Source organism: Nothobranchius furzeri, chromosome 13 (assembly GCF_043380555.1).
Source record: "Nothobranchius furzeri strain GRZ-AD chromosome 13, NfurGRZ-RIMD1, whole genome shotgun sequence".
Lineage (NCBI taxonomy): Eukaryota > Metazoa > Chordata > Actinopteri > Cyprinodontiformes > Nothobranchiidae > Nothobranchius > Nothobranchius furzeri.
This window is the reverse complement of record NC_091753.1, coordinates 24,462,965-24,487,199: the sequence shown is the minus strand read 5'-3', so window position 1 is coordinate 24,487,199 and position 24,235 is coordinate 24,462,965. Positions and strand designations below refer to the sequence as shown.

The 24,235-nt window shown below is 42.4% G+C and overlaps 1 protein-coding gene across 2 annotated transcripts; it reads right to left on the bottom strand.

Annotated features, from left to right (window-relative positions):
- Nucleotides 1–221: 221 nt before the first annotated feature.
- On the bottom strand, nt 222–24,181 carry samsn1a (SAM domain, SH3 domain and nuclear localisation signals 1a). 2 transcript variants are annotated; one of them, XM_070543415.1, is made up of 20 exons: nt 23,967–24,180; nt 22,073–22,240; nt 21,819–21,865; nt 21,059–21,099; nt 20,776–20,859; nt 19,339–19,433; nt 18,026–18,149; nt 17,209–17,639; nt 13,579–13,659; nt 13,230–13,358; nt 12,747–12,864; nt 12,525–12,676; nt 12,231–12,443; nt 11,980–12,127; nt 4,347–5,768; nt 1,909–2,031; nt 1,621–1,838; nt 1,105–1,197; nt 890–1,029; nt 222–712 (listed from the first exon to the last, which is right to left on the bottom strand). In XM_070543415.1, exons 1-15 carry the CDS (start codon nt 23,988–23,990, stop codon nt 5,614–5,616), a joined length of 2,010 nt encoding a protein of 669 aa, XP_070399516.1. In that variant the 5' UTR covers nt 23,991–24,180; the 3' UTR covers nt 222–712; nt 890–1,029; nt 1,105–1,197; nt 1,621–1,838; nt 1,909–2,031; nt 4,347–5,613. The 2 variants fall into 2 exon arrangements, with proteins under 2 accessions (XP_070399516.1, XP_070399517.1); XM_070543416.1 differs by lacking the exon at nt 13,579–13,659 and having other exon boundaries at nt 23,967–24,181.
- Between the last annotated feature and the right edge of the window lie 54 nt (nt 24,182–24,235).

The following is a 24,235-nucleotide window of genomic DNA, read 5'->3' as shown; positions in this document are numbered from 1 at the left end:
CATTTACAAGTTATTTGTACAACAGGCCCATTTTAAATCCCAACAGTTTCTTAGCAGACAATAGAAATGTGTTCTTTACTAACTTTACTTGGTTTGAAAGTCTTACTAAAATAAACTTGAGTGCCGTATTGCCAAACCCAATCATACTTGTTATGTAAACATTAGCTTTGAAGATATTTTTTACAGATATATATTTGTGTGCAACAAAAACCAAACTTAAATAATTTGTCATTCTTTATTGAAAAACAACAAAATACAGGTATACAGAAGTGTGGGAAAATGATAATGTGAAAGTATTGCACTATAAATGAAGTGAGATGAGATGAAGGTGAGATGAAGGTGGATGCCAGCGGGCTGGACGCCGGACGAGGAAACCTGGAGACGGATCGCTCAGACAGGAAGGGAAGAGCTTCCTCTTACCTTGATGGAATTAAAGTTAGCCGTCGTCTGAACGCCCAACCGTACGGTCTGAGGTCAAAGGTCACAGGAAACACACACCAGTCAGCAGTCATACAGATGCATAAAGATAACTGTAGCCATGGCAACCAGCTGACATGTCCCCACTTTCACCAGCACCTGGTGCCTGCCGGGTCACCTGAATTCCTGTGTGATGTCAGCACGGTCGGCCGTGACTGCGGCCATCAGAGGTGACCTCTGATCAGCTGAATGAACTCACCTTCCAGGGTGACGCCGTGTTAGAGTCGGCTTCATCCTGTAAACAAACAAACGAGTGGTAACATAAACACCACGTCTGGTTCTGGTTGAGGCGGAGGACAGCATGCACCTTTCCAGGAGCAGAACCCAGATGTTCTTGTTGCTACAAACAGAGACGAGCAGAGTTAAACCAGGAAGTGAGAGGGACCAGCTGCTGCAGACAGGTGACGCTCACCTGAGCCTGAACCATAGGAGCCTCCTCAGCCATCAGACCTTCTGACTCCAGTTCAGATGCCACCTTGTTGATGTCCCTCAGGCGGGATTCGTTGGCCTTCAGGTCCTGCAGGACAAAAGCACCTGCTGATCACCTTGTTGCTGTCGGGTTAACAGGTCTGGTGTTAGAACGTGGTGGATAAGAATGTTCTGACGGGCCGAGGGTTCTGAACTCACCCTGCAGGACTGGGCCTGCTCCTTCAGGGCCTGGATGCTGCTGCCGTAAGCCGACAGGTCCGACATCAGGGCCTCGTGCTTCTTCAGGAGAGCCTGTGGAGCAGAACATCAGAACTTTCAGCTCGTCTGACACAAGTGGAGCTTTCTCGCAGCGATGGTCCAATCGGATCCGCCACCGTAAAACAAACCCTGCTCAGTTCACTGCAGACGTAGCTCTGCGGGTGTTTAGTGGAAAAGCGTGAGCCTTCTGCCGGCTGCCACGTGTCATGGCTGCTCTGCAGCGGGAACACACATCACAGCTTGTAAACTGTTTGAAATAAGAGCGACGGGAACACGTTTGTCATCACTTCCTGTGCGAGGCCAGCACTTCTACCCCTAACCCATGAGACGCTCAAACGAGCAACGACGTCTGGTAGACAACCGAAGGAAATGACAAATACAGAAACACTAATTATGAAGGACTGGAAAGAGAGCAAAGAAAAGCGATTGGAGTTTCTCAGGAAGGGACTTCCATACCTCGGCCAAGTCCTCGTCTTTCCCTTAGTCTGGACTTCCAACGATGGGCTCCTTCTCCCTCATCCAGGACTCGGCCTCATTAGCATCCGCAAAGTACTGCTGGGCCTGCAGAGAGTCCTCCAGGTCCTGCCTCCTCTGGGACGCCTTGGCCTTCAGCGTGTCCCAACGTCCATGAAGCTCCCACAGTTTAGTCTTCACTTCCTCACCAGCGAAGTGACCTGGACCCAAAAAAAGTGAGCCAGAACCTGCAGACACCTCAGAAACATGTCAGGACCAGACCTGCTCTACCTTCTTCCACCATGGTCTCTCCTTTCTGGGTGACAGCCTTGAAGCGAGGTTCATGACCTGTGATCTCAGCCTGCAGAGCCTGGTGCTTCTTCAGCAGGTTCTGGACACCAATCAGGTCCTTCCCTGAGGACACATGTTAGAGTTCAGCATTATGCAGTAGACAGACCAGTTTAACCCAGGGGTTTCTTTCTTCTACAATCTGCTCTTTAACTGTATTATTTCCTGCTATTTCAGCTGTTAACTTTATTTTTTCTCTAAGTGTTTTTCTCCCCAGAAGAAGCTACAATGACGTTTTGCTGAGCTGTGGTGGCCTCATGGAGGGGGCCATCGGCTAGCACACTGCTGCTAACCACTTAAACATTCTCCCTCTCCTGATAGTAACATTTTACTTTCTTTGATGTTGGATGTGCTAATACTAGTTTACCCGTTTAATTATAGATTCACTAGGATAAATACAATAAAGTTTATCCCTCGCCAAATAGAATATTTACTGTGGCGAGCCCGTGAAGAGGTGTAGAAGAATGCGACAAATTTGTCTGTTAAAAAGTCTGTTATGTACAAAAAACACAATATCATCACACTATTTTGGACCGATACATGACGGTCAGGTCCAGCTTGGGGAGAAAATATGACACGTCTTTCAGGATGGACTTCATCTTTGGTAGATGGCGAAGCCGGGAAAAGCAGGATCTAACCACCTGGCTAATGTGGGAGTCCATCCGCATCTCTGGGTCCAAAACCACCCCCAGGTTAGTGATGGTAAGCTGCAAAAACAGGGTTGCAGGACAGGACTAACTGCAGTGGGAAAGGGAGGAACAAATATTCCAGTTATAAATATTAAATATTTGAACAAATAAATATTTGTTAAAAGGAAGAAACTGATGATGACTTTAAGATTAGAGGAATGTTCTAGAACGGGTCTGGAACCAACGATGGCCCTTTGGATCAAATTTGGATTAAAAAAATAGCTCATGATTTTATTTATGGATGGAATAAAAATACAGGTTTTAAGCATCTTCTCAGTATCTTCATGTTGCACGACTTTCCACAGCAGAAGGACTCAAAAACTGCCAGAATTATGATTAGAAAGATTTACGTTTTAATCTCAGAATCCCAACTTTTCCCAGAATCTTCACATTATTCTATGAATTCAGAGAAAATATACATTTTTCAGAGGTCTCGCTCCCCTGTTGTGGATATTTCTCAAAATTCAACCATTTTTTCTTTTCAAAAGCTTTAGTAAGAGTTTGGACTCTAAACAAGTTTTACTTTGCAGACTGCTTGTCTACACCTTCATCAGATCTGCTCATAAGAAAACATTTGGGTTATATTTAATGTCTAGAGAAGATGTTCTTCCTGGGCATTAAGTTATCAAAAACAGATAAAAGTATTTTTTACCATAATTTTAACTGCTATCAGCTGATAAAAATAAAAACAGCCTGATCATTAAAGGGGTGTAAGTGAAACCGCGCGGATCACACAAACCATCATGCTGTCTATATGACTTTGAAAATATATAGTTTAATTACAGTTTGATTTATTTGACATCTGTATAATGTTTATTATTTTGTTTTTTCCCCCTAAATGCCTAACGTTTTAGTTTTACATGAATATTAGTCATTCATCACAATACATAAAGTTACACATTTTAAATTTTAATAGGGGAAGACTGCAGGAGGGAGCGGTAAAATACAGAAATCCCCAGCAAAAACAAGAAACTTTACGAGTCTGATGAAACCCGCTGGAGTTCCTTCAGCAGGCCTGGTGGCAGCTACAACGGCCCAGTGGCTGTGCTTGGTCAATGTTATCGAGCTCAGTCCGGCTCGGCCGTGAACGAGCCGAGGCGACATCCTGCTCTGCTTAAGAAGAAGTGTTATTTTCCGCTTCAGAAGAAGCGTCCGTGTTTTACGCTTTCTCAGAGACATGTCACGTCGCTAAGTTGTTAGCGCCGCGCGCGAACACGTCAATAGTGCAGCGTAGCCTGCTGGAGGTTTTAAGGGTTCAGATGAAAACACCCTACCACTCAGGCTGCATACACATCGATATTAAGTTGTCGCTGTTGCGCTCAAGCCGTAATACAGTATTAGATGCGGTTAAAGTCAGACATGAAAAACTCCACGAGCGGTCAGACCGCGCAGCAGCTAGGCGCAGCAAGTAGGCGCCGGATCGGTCGGGGATTACCGGATGAAAGAATGGAGCACAGGTGTCCCTCCAAGCGGCGCGCTGCGTCATCTTTCAACCCATTTTTATCTTAAATGCACTGGGTTTTACCCTTTTACCCATCGAAATATGCCCTATTAATTATTTTACCGTATTTTACATTTAAATTTCATGGTTAAACAGTACATGCTACACGTTAAAATGATAGTTAGCTAGCTACTTCGGTAAACTCAGCTAGGCAGCAGTGACATAAAATACAAATATAGATTTTAACTTACCGAAAAAAATGAAGTGGAGACTCCTTGGACGCTCTATTAGTGCAATTAATACCACAGCAAGTCATTTTGTCCAACAATTGCACCAATAATATCCAAAACAGAATTCACAAGCACAGAGACTCAAAATCCCGACACAGTTTCCAGGAGAGACCGAGGCTGTACTGAGGCCTTTCCACGGAGCTAGCTGTGGTCACGTGGGTCTGAGGCGGCGGTCACGTGTGTCGGATGCTCATTAATTATACAGAATTTTAGGCTTTCAATACACTTAAACAGAAGAGTGAGAAAAAAATTCACCCCCCTCAGAGTTGTCATGAGTATAAACTAGATCATTTAGACAAAAAACCATTTTTTGAACCAGGCTGTAAACATGTTTATTTCTGCTGTGAAAATGGCATTTTTAACATGGGGGTCAATGAGGATTTGCTCGCTTCTGGTACCAGCCCCCAGCGGATGAGGCTGGAACTGCAATTTTTCTTACTTCCGGGATGGGACCATTTTTAGAGCGGCATTGTGGGGGCTTGATTTCATCAAAAGCAAAGGCTCAAAAAAGACACTAATCTCTGGTTTATTTGGTTGTCATAGCTAGTTAATTTCTATAGCCAGTTAAATAGGAATGTTCAATGACAACCTAAAAAGTCTAAAAGTGTATTTCACAGTCTTTTATTCATTTATTTACAAAAGGATGAGAAAAATAGATTAATACTGGTTTTGATGTCAATGTACAGCTGTACTCTTTTTTTTTCTTGTTCTCTCCTCCTGACACACACGTTCAGATTTAGGTAAAAAAACATGGAACTTGTTGCTAAACACATTGTTTATGTTATTCACATTCACAAGCATCAATTCAGCCATGAAAAACAATAAAGTGAAGGTCAAAGTGAACAGAACACATTAGGCAATGAAAAAAAAATGATGCAGCTGTGATAAATAAAGGTTTAAACATGTACAAAATCATTCAATGCAATAAATACAACTGACAATAAAACAACACCAATTAAAAACACCAACCGTCTACAAACAAAAACTTATGGCTTTTACACTAATAAAGCAACAACAGGATGAGGTGACATTAAGAGTGCTGGCTGGCTGATATCCTTTCATGTATCACACTGTAATAAAACTCTGACTGTAGAGAAATCAGGCTGGAATGGGGAAGGTAAACATGGCATTCAGAGAAGATTAAAGGATCAGTCTTTAAGCTCATTATTAGTATACCATTTCCCCAAAACTATGCAACTTTTACTTCTAAATGACATCCGTGAGCACTTTAGGCATCCACCTCCGCTGTGGCCTGCTCAGTGTCTTCCTTAATGTCTGAACACTCAGAAGGGATGAAGCAGCCCGAGTCTCTGGGACAGTCGCTGTCTTCTTCCTGCTGGCTGTGGGAGGATCTGTGCTCCCCTGTGTCACAGACATCATCACCTACAGCAGCAAAACAAGCAAATGTTAGAATATTACTGAGAAAATATCAAATATCACTGGAGGAAATACAAAATACAGTTTTCAGATGTTTTCCTTTATTGTGGGAGGAGCTAACCTTGCCCTGTGATTAAGTAAAACTTATAAGTGGTTGTAACCACCTGTAAACAAACACTTTTGATACTTGGTAATGAGCCACTCACAACACTGCTGAGTAGTCCCACTCCTTCACAGAATAGTTTAATTTCAGCCATGTTTGATGGTTTTTCAGCACGAACAGCTTATTTGAGGTCAAAGGTCAGACATTCCCCTTCAGGGTTTTCTGCTAGAGAGCAGACTTCATGTTTCCATCAATTGCTGGTCCAGGGGTCTCATTTATAAAACATTGCGTAGAATCCTTACTAAAACCGTACTTACGCCAAGTAGGTTTGTCACCTATCAAACATGGAGTACACACAGCTGCACGCGATCTCCGCTTCATAAATCAGAGACTAAAGAGAAAGGTTCTCGGCTGCATTTTAGTCACATCTCCCCTCACCACACCCACTTACTGCCATAAATGGTCAATGCAAAGTGCCTTGTGGATCTCATGCATATACATGAGCTGGCTTGTTGCTGCATTGCGATCGCGACCGCAGATAAAGGAAGCGCTATTTCACAAGCAGAAATTGAGGTACTTGTGGGTGAGGTGGAGAAATGAAAGGAAATGCTTTTGCAAAACAAATAAGAGAAAATCCATGGAGTGGCACAGCGTTGCTGAAGCCGTCAATGCTGTGAGTTCGTCAGAGAGATCTGTGGCGGATGTAAAAAAAATGGTCCGATCAGGATTCGATCCCCGGACTCCCGGGTGAGGGTCACGCATGCTATCTAGTCAGCCGAAAGGTCATCTTCTTTAACCAAGTAGCCAGGGTGCACAATCAATCAGGTGACAGTGACAGGATGCTCACACTGTCACAGACGCATGGCATTCTGTCTTCGGCCTCCCTGCTGAATTTCAGCATTCAGCTTCAGGCTGTGTGTGTGTGTGTGTGTGTGCATGTGCGTGTGCGCACGCATGCATGTGTGCATGTGGGGGGGCTTGTTCTGTGTGCGCACGAAGCAGTACAAGTGATAACTCTGCTGGAATTCATAATTGTATCCTTCTCAGCAGCAGCACTGCAGCTGCTCTCCATGTTCAACATGTGCGTAAGCCAGGCTCTTACCCCAAAATTCCACTATCTCCGCTCCGCTCCGCCCCCGCTTTCCGCTGCCGCTCGCTTCCGAACTCAAATTATACTAGTCTCCGCTCTACAACGGCTCCGCTCCGGTGCAGAGACCTGAGGTGCGCAAACAAGCATGCGCGGGATTTTCGAGATCTTGCGATACAGTCCGAGCAATAAATGCGGAAGTTAGATCCAAACATCCGTTGAGTGGGAGAAGCATCGAAATGAACTGTTTGATCTGCCCATCATTTGTGTTGAGAGACCAGCAGTGTTTGGATCAACAAAGGCTGACTACTTTGATAGTGGAAACTGTATTCATGGCTTACTTTTGTGCATTTAAAGTTCAGCCACCATTGATAGTTGTTAAAAATTGTTAAACCTGTGCATATGAAACAAAAAATGCTTTTTGTTTATCGATTTATTGTGAAATAACGGAAGTTGTGCTTGCGCCGCACGGCCGCAGTAGTGGAACAGCTCTGATTGATTACAACGGGACCGATTTTGCTTCCGACTTCGTGCCGGAGCGGAGCAGAGATAGTGGAATTTTGGGGTTAGTCAACTTAAAGTTGCGCACATATTTCCGCTAACATTTCTTTTATAAATCCCAAAGTTTGCGTGGAAAGTTGCTTACGCAGTTTTCCAACTCTGTTTTGTGCGTAAGCAAGCTTGATAAATGAGACCCCTGGTCCCGAAACAGCAGAGCAGTCCGGACCATTGAGCGACCACTGATGGCTGTTTTAGTGGTAGTTTTACTCCAGATGTAACAGGACACACCTTCCGGAAAGTTCTATGTTTGTATCAAAGGCTTTGATGGGACCAAGACATCTATTAAGGAGTGTTTTTCATTTGGTTTATTCAAGACCTTTGACCCCCAACCCTCACAAAGTAATGCCTGCTGTGCTTTAAAGATCAAGTTCGCTCTTTTTCTTATTTAAACACATTTGCGGTGGTCTCTACGGTGAGTACGAGTCGATCTGTGTGGGACAGAAGCTCTGATGCTACTGTTCCAGGAAGTAGATGTTAGCCAGAGTAGTAGGAAACAGAACACGGCAGGATCTGGAATATTATTTCCTGATATTTGGACATCTTGACTCAAACAACACAACCTTGGATGAGTTCTGCTATGTGGTGGAGCTGCTAATGCTAGTGGTCAGCTTCTACTAGCCGAGACGTTCTCTGTTGTTTGCTGGACAACAACAGCCTTCCCCGTTGTGTGCCAAGATGGGTGAGTCCATGAACGCTAATTTAGTGTGACGTAGATCTGTCAGGCTTTTCTAATCCGAGTTTCCTCTAGTTTATATCAGAAGCTAACGCAGAAAGTTTAGCTAGAAGACCATTTTCTTGTTTAGCCTGCAACTCAGAGTGACAGATGGTATTTAGAGAATAACAAGTAAACAGTTTCTCAGTGAACTTAGTCTTTAAATGTTGTTAGGTGTTCTTTCATTTGTGGATTTTCTTTAGATTGAGGCTTAATTAGTTGCTTTTGTGATCTTTTAGCCTACTTCATGCTTTCGGACTGGTTTTATTGTGATGTTTCCTTAATTCTTCAGGTCTGACAATGGTAAGGCCTTTGATATTACCATGGAAACTGAACTCTTTCCAAATGACGTGAGAAATCACAGTTGATTCATGATTTAATAAGAGGATTTTCTTTTCAGGTTTGTTTGGATTAGATTTATTCCCTCATTAAATAAATTCATAATTTGAAAACTACTTCCTGTTTTCACAAAGGTGAATTGGTACAATATAAAAATTAGGTTTGCTGATCCGAAACATTTGAGTGCAACAAAAAAAGACTGAACTCGAGTTTGTTATCAGGAAATGTGTCAGTGGCTTTTTGTGCAAGCAACTGGCCCAGATATGATCTTGTGACCCAGCAGCAACAACATCAGAAAATAAAACCTTCATCTTCAGTTTGGTTTTGTTTGTTTTCTGTTCTAAACGAGGACAACGCTCCATCTCTATTCCATACGTCTGAAGCTACTAATCCTTCTGGGCAGAATGCAAACCTAAAGGAGTCAAGCTTGATTAAATTACTGGCAGCTGACGTGTGTCAACAAGCTGCAGCAGATGCCATCTGTCGGACACAACTAGTCGCCTCTAGTTGGTTCACAACAACCTGGAGTGGATTCATTAGACTTTAATAGTTGGGCTGTAAACCCACCACTGAATGATGTTCCCTTTTTTCACAAGAAGAGCACAGTTTTGTTTTTATTCATTTCTGTGAGATGGTTAGCGTATCGCTTCAAGACTTCAGATTACAGGAACACCTTCTGTCCTGCTAAGCACTTTCTGTCTGAGTAACAGGAAGTCAGTGAGATCTGAAGCCTCAGCTTCAGGATAAGTTTCAGTTCAATTTAAGGCAACACTAAAAGTTTTTAACACCTTCAGCTATTGTTTTCAAACTGGTTTCAGTGGTGCTCCATCCATCTATCCATCTATTTTCATCCAGCGTCGGGTCGCGGGGGCAGTAGCCTAAGGCGAGAGGCCCAGACTTCCCTCTCCCCAGCCACTTGGGCCAGCTCCTCCGGGGGAATCCCAAGGCGTTGCCTGGCCAGGTGAGAGACATAGTCCCTCCACCGTGTCCTGGGTCTTCCTTTAGGTCTCCTCCTGGTTGGACGTGCCCGGAAAACCTCACCAGGGAGGCGTCCAGGAGGCAATCTGACCAGACGCCCGAGCCACCTCAACTGGCTCCTCTCGATGTGGAGGAGCAGCGGGTCTACACCAAGCCCCTCCTGAATGACCGAGCTTCTCACCCTATCTCGGAGCCCAGCAACTCTTCAGAGAAAATTCATTCCGGCCGGTTGTATCCGTGATCTCGTTCTTTCGGTCACTACCCAAAGCTCGTGACCATAGGTGAGTGTAGGAACGTAGATCGACCGGTAAAACAAGAGCTTCGCCTTCTGACTCAGCTCTCTCTTCACCACGACAGACCAGTACAACGCCTGCATCACTGCAGATGCAGCACCAATCCGCCTATCGACCTCATGCTCCAGTTTTCCCTCACTCGTGAACAAGACCCAGAGATACTTAAACTCCTCCACTTGGGGCAGGACCTCATCTCTGACCCGGAGAAGGCATTCTACCCTTTTCCGAATCAAGACCATGGTCTCAGATTTAGAGGAGCTGATTCTCATCCCAGCTGCTTCACACTCGGCTGCGAACCGCTCCAGCGAAAGCTGAAGATCACGTTCTGATGAAGCCAACAGGACCACATCATCTGCAATAAGCAGAGACATGATCCTCAGGCCACCAAAACGGATGCCCTCCACAACTTGGCTGCGCCTAGAAATCCTATCCATAAAGGATTCAGTGGTTCTTGAACCAGATATTTGAGCAGCTTCACATGGGACAACACCCTGTCGCCCTCTGCTGACCAGAAACTGCACCTAACAGATTTGTGGTTCAGCTGGAACACTAGTGGGAGCTCTCTACCTGCTTTACAGCATTAGCTGCTTACTGGGTCGGTAGCTCATATTACGGCTAGCAGTTAGCTTTTTCAGTTCACTGACCAATAAAAAGCACAATAAAATAAAATAATTTAGCTTTTTCTGTTGGCATCATGGCATACGCTGGAAGCAGAGGTGTGGACTTGAGTCACATGACTTGGACTCAAGTCAGACTCGAGTCATTATTTTAATGACTTGACGTGACTTGATAAAATCTATAAAGACTTACGACTTGACTCGGACTTGAACGCCAATGACTTGCAACTTGACTCTGTTGACTTGGTGATGACTTGAGCATGTTTGATATTTTAGCACAAAAGTGGCCTGACAAGGACAAAAATCATAAATCGTTCTTCGTTCTGGGTTTGATCTTGTTCTGCTAAATGCAGCAGCACTTTGTTTATTATCAGTTTCAGTTGCTCTTTCTGCTTGTGTGAGCAAATAAATTAAGCTTTAAGAAGCTATTTTTCTGGAATCTATTATCATTGTCATTAAATTGAAGTTGGACAAATGACTTGATTATGACTTGAAAATTCAAAGTTAAGGACTTGGACTTGACTTGGACTTCCATATCATTGACTTTGGACTCGACTTGGACTTGGTTGTCTTTAACTTGGACTTGACTGGAAAGACTTTTGACTTGTGACTTGCAAAGCAGTGACTTGGTCATGCCTCTGGCTAAAAGTAAGAGAGTATTGTCTTTGGAAGTGAAACAAAGAACTAAAACACAACACTGAAGGAGGATACGAAGCCACGGACTGATAGTGACCTGGCTTTGTTACTACTGTAAGTAATACTGTTCTTTTTAGAAAACATAACCTGTCGAATCATTAGTTCTGTTTGTTTGCACCTATTAAAGTACTCAGGACCAGTTTGCTCCAGCCATTCTTTCTCCTCTACATTTGATGTCCCATGAGCTGTTGGAGCACCTGGTGTTCCTCTGAATGATGCGCGACGTGCTCTTCTACTGTTCTTTTTACTTTGTGGCTCTTTTGTTATCAGTTAGCTCGTGTTAGTATTAGCTACAACAGTCTGCTGCTGGGTTGTTTATGACCATTGTAATTCCGCGTTGATCCAGTGGGAGGGAGAAGCGGGAAACTTATTAAGTGTTGCTTTAAATACTCTGTAAAAAAGGGAAATTCTAACATTAATGTTTAATCTCAGACTTGTTTGATTCTCAAAACAAAATGCCGATTTGATTAATGCAGATTTTTATCTCCAGGGACATTTAGAGGCACTTTTCTGTAAAACAATTAGTTCACCTAAGAGGACGCACATGCTTGCTTACATATTTAAGTTAGCGTCGAAGTTTTACCTAAACATGTTTCATCGTTAGTTTCACACCTTTGTGCCAATCTTACTGAATCGTGACTCAATTCAGAATAAATTTGACAGAAAATGGGGCAGAATGTAGGAAAAGACTAATATAGAGTGTTAATATTTGTGGAATATTTCATCCACAGCGCTCTGGGAGCTCTTTATGATTAGAAATTAGAAGGTTAAACAATCTGTTAATGCTTTTCAGAGCTGATTTCTGATCTGAGGGTGTTCATTGCTCCTGACCTTCTATGTATCTGAGCTCCGCTGCAGTGAGAAGCTTCCGTCTGTGCTCGGGGTCCTTGACGTTCAGCTCAATCAGGTGTTTCTCCTGCAGGTGCTGCAGGTCTTCCACCGTCTGGTAGCCGTTCAGCAGCAAGGCGGAGGCGTACTCCTGCAGCAACACAACCATGAGAGTGACCATCTGAAAACTGTGATGTGAAATGTTCTGAGAAGCATCTTTGCTTTGCTGCCAGACCGGATCGTGTGATCCTCACCTCCAGCTTCAGCCTCTCCAGTAACTCCAGCAGTGTTTTGGGTCGAGGTCTTTTGCACAGCTTCTGCTGCCTGATCTTTGGCGCTTCCTCTTCATCCTCTTTCTCCACCAAAACATCCACATAGATGAACTTGAAGTTGCCCACTTTGTTGTTCAGCATCCCGGTCCAGATGCCCATTGGAGGCTTACTGATGATGTTGATGATGTCACCAACCTGGAACAAATGATAATAATGAAATTATTTACTATCTGCCCACAGACCCAGGGAGAGTCTTGACTTTAATAATTAATTTACTTTCAGTTTCAGGGAGTCCGTGTCGTACGGACTGGGAACGAAGTCCGTGTGGACCCGAGCCCGGCCACAGAACTGGCCCTGGTAGGAACCGTCCTCCTCCAGCTTCAGACTGTCCCTCTGACCAGAACCATTGGACTCACTGGTCACACCACCTGAACCATCAAACACGTTCTAATGAAACAGCTCTGGCTGCGTTTGTGTGTTTTGTGTTCAGACACTCACTGGAGGAGCTCCGTCCGCTGTAAAGACTCTCCAAAGAGTTGCTGGTCTTTGTGGAGGTTTTCTCAGCTGGGGGACAATTTTCTGTCTCTGCCTCTGGATCTTTGTCTGTGTCATCGCCCTGGAAATAAAATAGATTACCAAAGATGCAAGAAAAATCCCCACGTGTAGATGGAGGATGTGAAATGAACTTTCAGCTTGTCTTCTGGTCTATCTGGGTTCCAGCAAAGCACAAAACAACAGAAGGTGATTTTTTTTTTACATCAGAGAGTAAAACTGCAGTTCAGTGATATCACCGGTGACAACATCCTGTTTAAACATGTGGGTTTCTGTCAGATGAAAGTGATATGAACAGCAGCAGTCTGTAAATGAGGCTGACGTGTGCAGCAGCTACAAAGGGGCTTTCTGATCATTCACACACAACAAAAATACAGATTTACAGGTAAAAAGAAAGGTGTTTATTTCATTCTGAATAAAGCGACTCACTGTCTCCTCCGATAAAGACTTTCCATGCTTTTTGCCCATTTTCCTTCTCATAGTGAGTGAAATCTCCTTCATCTTCTTCCCGAGTCCGGCTGATTTGCTCGGATCTGGACTTTCAGTTTCTTCTCTGAGCTGAGGAACAGAACAGAACAGAAAATGATCAAATTTAAAGCAAATTGTTTGCATTTCTGATCTCTAACACACGGTGAATTGCAACACTTCGATGAACCTCGCTTTTTAAAAATTGGTTCAAGTTTACGTGCAAAAAAATTCACGATCCTGACATGTCCACTTGACAGTAGAGACACTCGTTTTGCTATTGGTGAAGTAGAATAAATCAGAGTTAACAAACCATATGTGTTCCATTTTCCTCTGCTTTTGCATGTGGCGAGTTGTGTCTGAGGCCCTCAAACCTGCCGAAGCTCGTGGAGCGCTGCAAGAAACGTCTCACATCACTCATGTAACACTGGTGGTTTCACAGCAACAACTGTCTGGGGTTTTGACCAAAACTAAGTATCGTTTGTTCAATCTCAATGCAAAAATGTAAAGTGCATACTTTACTAAAATATGATTGTATTGTATTGTCCCCAGAGTGGTTCAGAGTGTATCATAAGTTGCAGATCTTTTCGTAGAGGTGCCCAGATAGGTTCACCGCTAAAACCATGGAGCTATCAGTTAGCTTTGCTCTGGCAGCTCTGTTTTTTCATAAAACTAAAAGTCATCCTAATCTCTCCCAAACCCCCCTCATCCCCTCACCAGAGCGCCAAAAATAATTATATAAATGGATAATCTCTGGAAATCCTGGTTAAATATGAGCTCCATGCTCCTAGATAGCCGTCTGGAGATTGAGTTAATGCAGAGGAGATTTTATTATTTCAGAGACAGTTTTTCCTCTTATTTAACAGTTCTTTTTTAATTAATGTAATTAATTTAAGATATTTAACACTGAATTCAAACATCCCAGCTGTTTCACAAAAACTTTTTTGCTTATTTTTGAAAGTATTTGTGTTTATTTTAGTCAGAGGAGACATTTGAACATCTGAGCTTGTTTTAAAGTGATTCACCTACCTTAGGTTTGCTGCTCCTAGCTTTGTCTGACACATTTGATGCGGCTCTTTGTAACATTTTTCTTGAGTTTTTGCCCCTGAGAGTCAGCCACTGCTCTTTTCTCGCCTCTCGTCTGACAGTGGTGTGTTAACTAAGCCAAAGGCTGGCTCGCTTCCTCACAGAACACAGGATATGAGGCAATTCACACTGTGTCTTTCACTGCAGCATCTCGTTGAAAGGGAAAAATACAAATGCTTAAGTGTGCATAATTTGTTGCCTTCTCTCAGAAGCACATGACGAACCACTTCCAGGAACTTGTGCAATTCGGTTTTCTAATTGTGGTTTTTCTTGGTTCAGAATAACAGAGATAACCCGATGAGGAGGCGCTTACATCACGGCAGAAAACGTCTGTTTTAATTTTACTAAGTGTAAGTCAGTAGTGAATTACATGGGTCATAATGTGATTACCCTCCATGACAATAAATCTCATTATGTAAGACTTTTTATTAATTTCTGGCAGGAAAAACAAATGTAAAAGACATAAAAATTTTCACACTTCCTGAAAAAATTCCCCTCCATCTTAATGAGGTAACTTGGTTTTGGTAAATGATGCAGGAGTAAATATTGGTTTCCTAATGTGTGTTTTTGAGGAAGTGCTCACGTATGACACAGGAACTTTGCCTTTCCGGTGGATCTGCTCTGAAGTTTTTTCCAGTGGAGGAAAGGTAAAAACAAACAAGGGGTCTGGGGCTTCTCTGGTGGCAGTCTCTCTGGGGGGTCTCTGCACTCCGGAGGAGACCTCTGGATCTTTGGGACTTGTAATTTCTCTTCTGTGGGTCTTTGGGGCAGGTCTGTGGCCCCTCACACTCACTCACACTCCTATAGAGAAACCTTGCATACACAAGTGTGTGTTCGTGCACAGGTGCTCACATGGTGCTCTCACAAGTATGGACTTGAGCATTTTTAACTCATAACCTAAGGCTGTGGTTGGCACTAAATGCACTATGAATTATTACCGTGTGCTTTTTCAGCAAAAACAGTTACTGTTATATATCCTCATCTGGTTGGCGCAGTGATATTTTGGTTGTGTTGTAGTTTTGTTTGTCCCTCCCCCTTTTTTTCACTTTTTCTGCAGGTCTAGAAGTGGATTCTTCAAGATTCGTTATTGTTTATTTTTGTGAACTCTTTTTTCTTTTCTTCACCCACCTCTTTCTTTCTTCTCCCCCCTTTCTCTGTCATTTCTGTCTCTGTGTTAGGATTTAAAACAACTTTCTTTGCCTTACTTTCTTGGCTCATCTGGACTCAGCCAAGTATAAATTTTTACTTTGTGTGAGTGTGTGTGTGTGTGTGTGTGTGTGTGTGTGTGTGTGTGTGCGCGCGCGCGTATATGACTGTTATGGGAATTTGGGGTCATTTTAATTCTGTGAAGCACTTTGAGTCACACTTGGCTTGAGAAGTGCTTTATAAATAAAATCTAATTGATTGAGTGAAGATTGTTTGTGTGTGTGTGTGTGTGTGTGTGTGTGTGTGTTTGTGTGTGTGTGTGTGTGTGTGTGTGTGTGTGTGTGTGTGTGTGTGTGTGTGTGTGTTTACGTTGAAGCTGGTTTCATTTGGTCACTTGCACAAAGAGAAATCTGATAGACAAAACTGTTGCCTAATCCAGCTGCCTCTAATCGACCGTAAACTCCTGCCTTTCCAGATTAAGGTTTCTAATCTATGACTTCAGAGGCTCCTGGCTCCCTGGAGAGCCAGTCGTTCATCTGACTCATTTGCTGAGGAATTAGATTTATGCTATTTATTAAAATTGCCTGTTGAAAAATGTACTATTCAGCTTTAAGAGAAAGTGTCAAACAAAAAACACAAAAATAATCTGTATAATTTGGACAAATTGAGTCCAACAACGTTATTTCCATTAGAAGAGAAGAGGGACCTAAACAACTTGTCAGTGGAGAAAACTGTTATATTTCTCTATTTGTTTGCATAAGAAGCTAAATATATATAAAACAGACTAACCTTAGCCTCTGCGTGACCTCCAGCTTTAGTCTTTGCAGGCTTCATTTGTTCTAAATGACTGTAAAAACCACAGATCCTACAACTCCATAGACAGTTTCTAATCTCTACCCAGGATCACTCTTTTCATTTTAGATTGTTTTCTCCCCAGCTTTGTGTAACACATGTCCTGTGCTGCATGTGCTCACAGGCTATCAGGGTCATCCTTCAAGAGATGTCGTGAGCCTGCAAGTGCAATCCCCCTCGCGTCGGGCTGCACAAGCGACCACTAAATGTAATCCAGATATTTGACCTTCTGGTTTAGATTTGTTATGCATCACACTATTCGATCCAGTAGAATTACATTCAGGGAGGACATCACCCACAAACATAAACTATCTTCAACCACAAAGACACAAAAAAATAGTCCTGCCCCAGATTATTTAGTCTTGATTTTTCAATCATCTGGTTAGAGTGGGATTATATTAAGACACAGACACAAATTAAAAACCTGAATCCCTCTTTTTTAGTATGAAAAAAAAACTCTCAATATAGATGCCATATAGTCTGATCATTAAAACTGTCTCAGCAAAACAGAGCAGACAGACTTATTAGTTTACTTTGATTTAACTCACAACACCATCATATTATATTTTATTGACCTATCCCAGAACCTCACACAGGTAAAAACTCTCAAAATCTCCAAAGCAACAACAAGAAAAACAAAGACCACGTGGGTTCCTCAGGGATGTGTACTCAGTCCTTTGTTCTTTCCTGTGTTGATGCATGACTCGATGGCCATATGAAAAAAACTGCTTTCTAAGTTTTCCTGTGACACAGCAGTGATGTCCTATTGTAAATATGGTCAAACATCTCACAGATCCACTTTGGAAGAGTTACTAAGTTGATTTCAGGGTAAGAAGGATGATTGTCAGCATGAACTTACATTTGGCTCTGATAGATCCACACTGGTGACAGATCGGGGAACTGTTGAGAGAAGCTGGGGACTTCCAACTCTTTTCAGGCTGCCATCCTGGGTTGATGCTGGCTGCTGGCGTTGTTCCCAATCCTTCCCATACATTGTCATGAACTCATGGGAGTGCACACGATACTCTGTGAGCGGGCGACGGCAGGTATGATGGATGGTCCCCCATGCAGGACTGCAGTCACCTGGGTTGCTCCAGCGCTGGTGGTGGGTAGGTGTAGCTCCACCAGGGAGATTAACCATGTCCGTGCAGCGACCTGGGGTTGTGTTTTCCTGTGCAGGAAGGGTGGAGCATTTGCCAAGGTACATCCTCCTGTCTGACTTGGATATGTATGTCACATCAGCATCATGAGGTCCCAAGGGTGGGCTTAATGTGCTTGTTGGAGAGCACACTGGAAGATAAAACATGATATCAGCATCAGAAATGACAGCATCTGAATAGAAGCAATTTGATAAACTTGAGTTTATCAGAACTACTGGACTCATTCAAAACCAAAACAACTAACTGATTAGAATTAGAAGAACAACTTTGCATCTTAAAGCAGCAAAAAAAGAGGAAATGTGGCAACTGTTAATTTTGTCAGCTATCCTTAGGTGACTCTTATCCCTACACTGATTGTGTTGCAAGACATAAAAAGTCCTGAACTCAAGTAACATTCCCATAGTATGCTTTGGTGTCTCACTTGTGGCAAAGAAATGTGGTCCTAAAGTAGGACATACTTTAATAAAAACAGAAAGACAATTTCTTTAACAATGTTGCAATGGTGAGCTCTTTTACCCCTGCTGCTGTGACTTTTCTTATAGCCTTCCTTTCCACTTCTTCCACCTGATTTCTTCCCAGTTTTTTGGTTTCTTTTGGCGGCAGGTTTGGACTCTGTCATCACTCCATTTGTTTGGATATTCTGAAAAGACAAACATAAATCATAAAAATAATAATCTTTAGAATATTTTACCAGAACCCACTATAATTGGCATTGTTTTACAATAACACCGTCCTTATGAAAGATCTGTTAATATTCAATAGATGATTTGTTCATTTAGTTGCCTATAAAGCATTTAGAAGAAGTGAACAGGCTCACTTGGTGAGAAACAAATCACTATTCCCATTTTTGGTTTCATGCATTGTCACAGCCTATTAATAACATATAAACTTATTATTAAACTCGCCTCTCATCCCCACCAGTGTATGAATGTGTGTGTGAATGGATGAATGATACACTGTAGTGTAAAGCGCTTTGGAGTCCTTACTCTGAGAGGCGCTATACAAGTGCGGGTCATTTATCATTTATCATTAGTAAGGATGCACCAATGACGGTCTGATACCGTGTGTGTGTGTGTGTTCTCAAACTCATACTCATAAAAATGCTATTACAGGACCTGAAACCAGAGTGGTGGGGGCTGTTTCCCTCTAACAGACACTTTAACCCAGTAAGTAGTGGTAATGCACCATTAAATGAATGCAAGCCGCTTGAAAAGAATAAGAAGAAGAAGCTGCAGCCACAGAGCCTAAAGTCGGGTTCTGAAAACAGCTACTGATCCAATCCTGGCAGGCTCTGTTTTGTTTGCTTCTCACTATGATGGGCATTAATCTGACTGGGCATTGAGTGACTCAGTCCAAAGCATCTAAATTTTCACTACAACCCCCCCCCCCCCCCCCCCCCCCCCCAACACACACACACACACACACACACACACACATACATACACATCACCTGGCACGAGGCCCTTGTAGGAGAGAACTTGCTCATAATAAAAAAAAGACCGTTAAGGTGGTCACTTGAGCCAACAAGACAATGTTAACGAAAATAGACCTGGAGTTTTTCCCTACATATCTTTTGTTTTATCAAATAGCAGCCCAAAGATGCTGCATATTCACTCGTTTGGCATCCATCAATACATTTCCATCATAGACTTTAAAGATATTTACAAATCTGCCACAGTTTTGTAGCTGTTTAACCACAACTAACAATTTCTCAAAGGTCTGCCATTAAAAAAGTTTTCACAATGCATTGCATTTTGATCAGTCATGTGTTTAGAATTAGCTGCTGAGTCTGGTTTAACTTAACTACAACCAAAGAAATTTCCTCTTACCTGGTTGTTATGAGGCTTCTCTTTTTTCTTGGTGCTTGAGTGATGTGTTCCTTTCCCTCCCTTTTTTTCTATTCTGTGCTTCATCTTCCTCACATCTGCGAGAACAAAAATCAATCAATCAAATTTATTTGCACAGCACCTTCTACCACCGTAATGGAAGCCCAAGGTGCTGAACAGTATCTAAGAAACATGGATTTACATCAGTTAAGAGGATAAAAATAGCATAAAAGCAATAAAATAGATAAACACAACTAAAAGCCGAAAACTAAAAACACCTGAAGAGAGGGTGTTTGCGTTACTGCCAGAGGGAACTCATTCCAAAGGGTTGGAGCCACTACAGAGAAGGCCCTGTCCACCCTTGATCTCTGTTTAGAGCGTGGGACTTCCAGCAACTCCTGCCCAGTAGAACAAAGGGCCCAAGAGGGGACACACCTGTGTAACAATGCAGCCAGATACGGGGAGCACTTCCCTTTTCACCCCTACACCCTACATTAGTGACCACATTCTTCTCATACTATGCCAAGGACACAAGATCTCTCCACCTGCTCCAGCTCTTTCATCAGGACTGAGTATTAAGACCTCAGTTTTGGACTCATTTAGGAAGAGGAAGTTAGAGGCCAACCACAAAGTAACTTCCCTTAAACAGTCCAATAATGCAGACACAGAGTCTCCTGCCCCTCGAGAGAGGGTCAAAAAGATGTGGCAGTCATCTGCATAGAAATGGAACTTAACACCATGTCGCTGAAGGAGGACCCCCAGGGGCAAGAGGTAGAGTGTAAACAGAAGAGGGCCAAGGACTGCTCCCTGAGGTACCCCCATCTAAGACTTTCCCAAGCTAGAGAGCACGTTTTCGTCTCTCAGTTAGTGCCACACTGGCAGATTGGTTAAAGACAATGAATGTTTTACAGATTCAAATAGTTTTATTTTAACATGCATCATGGTACTACCAGATGTGAGTAATCCACCCAAACTACAGGGACTGATGAATTCCCATTACCTATGTTGGCATTGACATAAATCTTAGCATTTCTTTTTACCAAAAATGTTGTGACTTGCAAGACAATTTGAGCCCAGGTCTGGACCCCGTGGAGAGCCTGAGCATTTCAGAGCCACGGTTTCACACTCAGCGGTTTCCTCTCTACTCTGACAGTGTTTTGCACAACAAATGTTGAAAGGTCTTTGTAATTTCCTATTTCTAATTTTCTACACCTGTTGAGGACAAAGTCTAGAAACCACTTCACTTCCCTTTAAAAACCAGATTATCTGGTGGATGCTCTTTTTTTGTGGAAGTGTAGAACAACAAAAACGGTTCTTTGATTGTAGCATCACATACGATCCACATGGCATTCTTCACAGGATTTGAAACTGCACTGCAAGCCAGCAGATACAAACTCAGGGATATACTTTAAATGAGCTTAACCTATATTCTGTCTTTACCTTCACTGCGATTGTTGGTGGTGTGAGCTAAATCTTCTCGGCTCTTGGCGGGCTGCCACACGGCGGTATTACAGCAAGGGTTATCTGTGGTGGAGGGAGAAAAACAGAGGCTTTCAAATGAAACGTCAGGGGGAACACAGGCCACAGAGTCACATCGGCAAATACAGCCAAGGTAAACGAATGCTATGAGAGCTTTCATCTATTTAATATAAAATGGTGCTTGTGTTGTTTTGACATTTATTTTATTTTCCTGCTACAAGCACTGATGTGTGAAAATACTCACCCAGTGTTTCGTTATCGGACAGCGATTTGGATAAATGTGTTCTGAAAGTAAAAAAAAAATTTGATTATGTTTTCATTCTTAAAATTTTATCTACACCTTTGAAAAAAACACAAAGAACCTGAGGTTTTAATTATGGGAGGATTAATTATTGGTTCAGATGCAAAAATACAAGCATGAGACAACATTTATGTGTCCTTCTAAAGTGTAGCCAGTGGAGCAAAGGCAGTGAGGCGACTAAAAGACCCTGAATCGGCTTAGTTCAACTAGCCCAAAGCCCAATAATCTACCTCCTGCTGGCCCAGCAATCTGCAGGGCCTTTTCTTCTCAAAGAAAAAAAAAAACATCTATATCAAATGAACTGAAAAAACAAAATACATTTTAAGCTTTTTATTCTCATTGTGCTGCCGATCTCTCATCTTAGAACAGAGTTGTATCAGTCAGGGATTGATGTGAGGATAATAACGATGACGATGAAGAGTCTGCTCATTCTCTCTGGAGGATTTATCGAATTAACCCCCTCCCAGAGAAAATAAACAAGGAGCCTTTCAAGCCAGGTTTTTACTGAATGAGACAACGCTTTCACTTCCCAGGAGGCTGTTTAAACTTGTTAGAGACAAAAAGAGAATGAATGAAAAAACATAGACTTATGCTTACCGTCCTGGCAGAATTAAAATGTTTTTAACAAATTTTTATTTCATTTATGAGGTGAAATGACAATAAAATGCAAACTATATCCAGCTACAAAAAAGTGTAAGATCACCTTCGCTTCTTTTTATTTGCATTGGTCCCATGTGTCTGCGGCATCTCCTGAAAGTAAAGAAAGAGTAAAAGACCATTTAATGTAGGGACCACTGTCAGAATATCATTTAAATTACAAGAGGGGGTTGATTTCATACATGTGTGGAAAAATAGATTCCTGACCTCCATAGCAGCTGTCAGGCAAATCTGTTTATCATTCCATAATCAGCTTTATTTTGTAGGAACAATCTGGTGGGTGAGAGTTTTAAGACTCACCATGGATATGGACCTTCCAGACCCTCTCCATTTTGTGTGATCGTCCAGCAGGACCGCCGGGCTGCAGGAACGACTGCAAGAGCGGCTGGATGAACGGCTCGGGATGGGTGGCGGTGGGCCGTCACTGGAGCTCTGCACCGCCTCATACAAACTGTCCATCGACCCTTCCTGGTGTCAGGTGGAGAGACAGAAACAAGGTGTGCTGCAAAAATCTGACTAGTGGACATGTTAATGCAGGTTTATTTGTTTTTATATTAAATATCTGAAAATAATTAACATTAGAAGGTTTAGGATTCTTCAAAAGAATGAATGGCGACCACTGGTTTCCATGGAAACAAAAACATTTCTAAAATCTGAAGAAGAATGGCATCAATCCCAATTTGGTTCCATTTTGCATGATTTTTGTGTGATCAGTAAGGCTCAGTAAGATAAATTTACCGATTAGTGACCAGATTCTCCACTTTCAGCACCACAATGACTAGGAAAGTTATTGTGTCAGACAGCTCTGCCAACCAGCACCAAAACATGCTGGCCTATGCTGGTTTCTTCAGCAGGACCATGAGATGTTTTGCTAACAGACGAGGCTGACGCCAATAGTTGGACTTTGCAAAGGATGGATCTTAGCTACTTAACACCAAATAGCTCAATAATTGTAAAAATGTCTAAATTGTAGCTTTTTTAGTGCTGGCCAGTATTGATTAGCTGTGGTGGCCTTGAATCGGGTTACATCCATAATTTAGTAAGCTGTAGATAGATCCTTTCTGGTAATTGACCCTTTTGAACAGGTATTGTCCACACTGCTGACGATTACTTTGTTGGAAACAGGAAATTATGAACACCAGCTTTGATTTGCAAAAATCTTCCACCAAAGAAAAAACATTAAAGTTAAGTTCATATTGACTGGCTGATGCTTTGAGATGATGATGTTGGATTATGCCTGAGTACTACGACACACGCTCACATGTATACACGAGTTTAAATAATCCATAAAATGCATCAGACAGCATGCACATCAACCTACATCCCTGCTCCGTGCATGGAAACTAGAGCAACAAGGATTTGATGCATCTGATGCAGCTTTGGGAAGCTTTTTTTTTTCCCAACCTGCTTGTCATTGATAAATGAAGAGGAGGATTTGGACTTCCTCGGAGCAGATTTCAGATGGATTAAAATTTGTTTGGCATGTCTGGATTTCTTCTAGGAACACATACATTTATAATATCAGATTTTTTACAGTTTGACTTTTTGTCAGAATGACTGAAAATGTAAACATTTTCGTTTAAATGCTTTGATCAACATAAACTCACTAACTTTTACCTTTATTGCTGCAAAAGCTTGCAGTAAATACTGATATATTTGCACCTGTTTCAATAATGAATAAAAAATTGTATTTTATTTTCTCTTTTACAGGAGATTGAAACTCTATTTTGTTTAAAAGCTTAAAACTATGAGATGGTTTAAACTCATCATGGACGTGTGCAGAAACACAAAAAGAAACATTCATTGCCTGTTGCTTTAATCCATTGCACCATGTATAACATAACAGCTGCAGCTGGGTCTAATGGACACGTGAGTTTGTGTGTGTGTTTGTGTGTGTGTTGCATGACAGCTTTTTTTAAACTCTGTTGGTATTTTTCTTTTAATAGCACTTAGCACGCACAAAGACTTCCCACAAGTATTTAAAATCAAACTTGAAAGTACGTGCAAGTATCTAAATGTCCTGAAACACAAAGGAAGTGTCTGAAATGAAGCCAAGGTAAACAAAAGAGCTCAGAATGGTATGAGGACCTTTAAAACCAGGTGAGCAGAGGACAAAATGAAACTGTCTTTAACGGAGACAACAGGTATAGTTCTCACAGAATTTCTAGTTGTTACAGTAAAGAGAAAATCTTACCAGTGAGAAGCAGAAAAGGTTCATGCTGGCTAAGAGGTGTCCTGTGTGTTTCAGGGAGTCAGATGGAGCACAAATAGGCTGCTGACAGACAGCCAGAGCGCTCAGAGACACAACAGCTCAGAGTGAGACCAGCCTGGTTCGCCTGCTGTCTTCACAGATTAATACCAGAGAGAAATCCCTGCTCTAATCCAATAGATGGACGACCATTACTCCAGCAGCCAGGCAGAGCACACACGACAACAAGCCCTGCTGCTGGGGGGGGGGGGGGG

Bases quoted from the DNA above. Each gene is read 5' to 3' on its own strand.
- samsn1a (XM_070543415.1), bottom strand. From the start codon at position 23,990: ATGAACCTTTTCTGCTTCTCACTG. The intron at 13,660-17,208 runs GTAAGTTCATGC...CGTTTCTTGCAG, and splicing joins TGGATCTATCAGAGCCAAAT to CGCTCCACGAGCTTCGGCAG. The intron at 12,865-13,229 runs GTGAGTCGCTTT...TTTTATTTCCAG, and splicing joins AGTCTTTATCGGAGGAGACA to GGCGATGACACAGACAAAGA.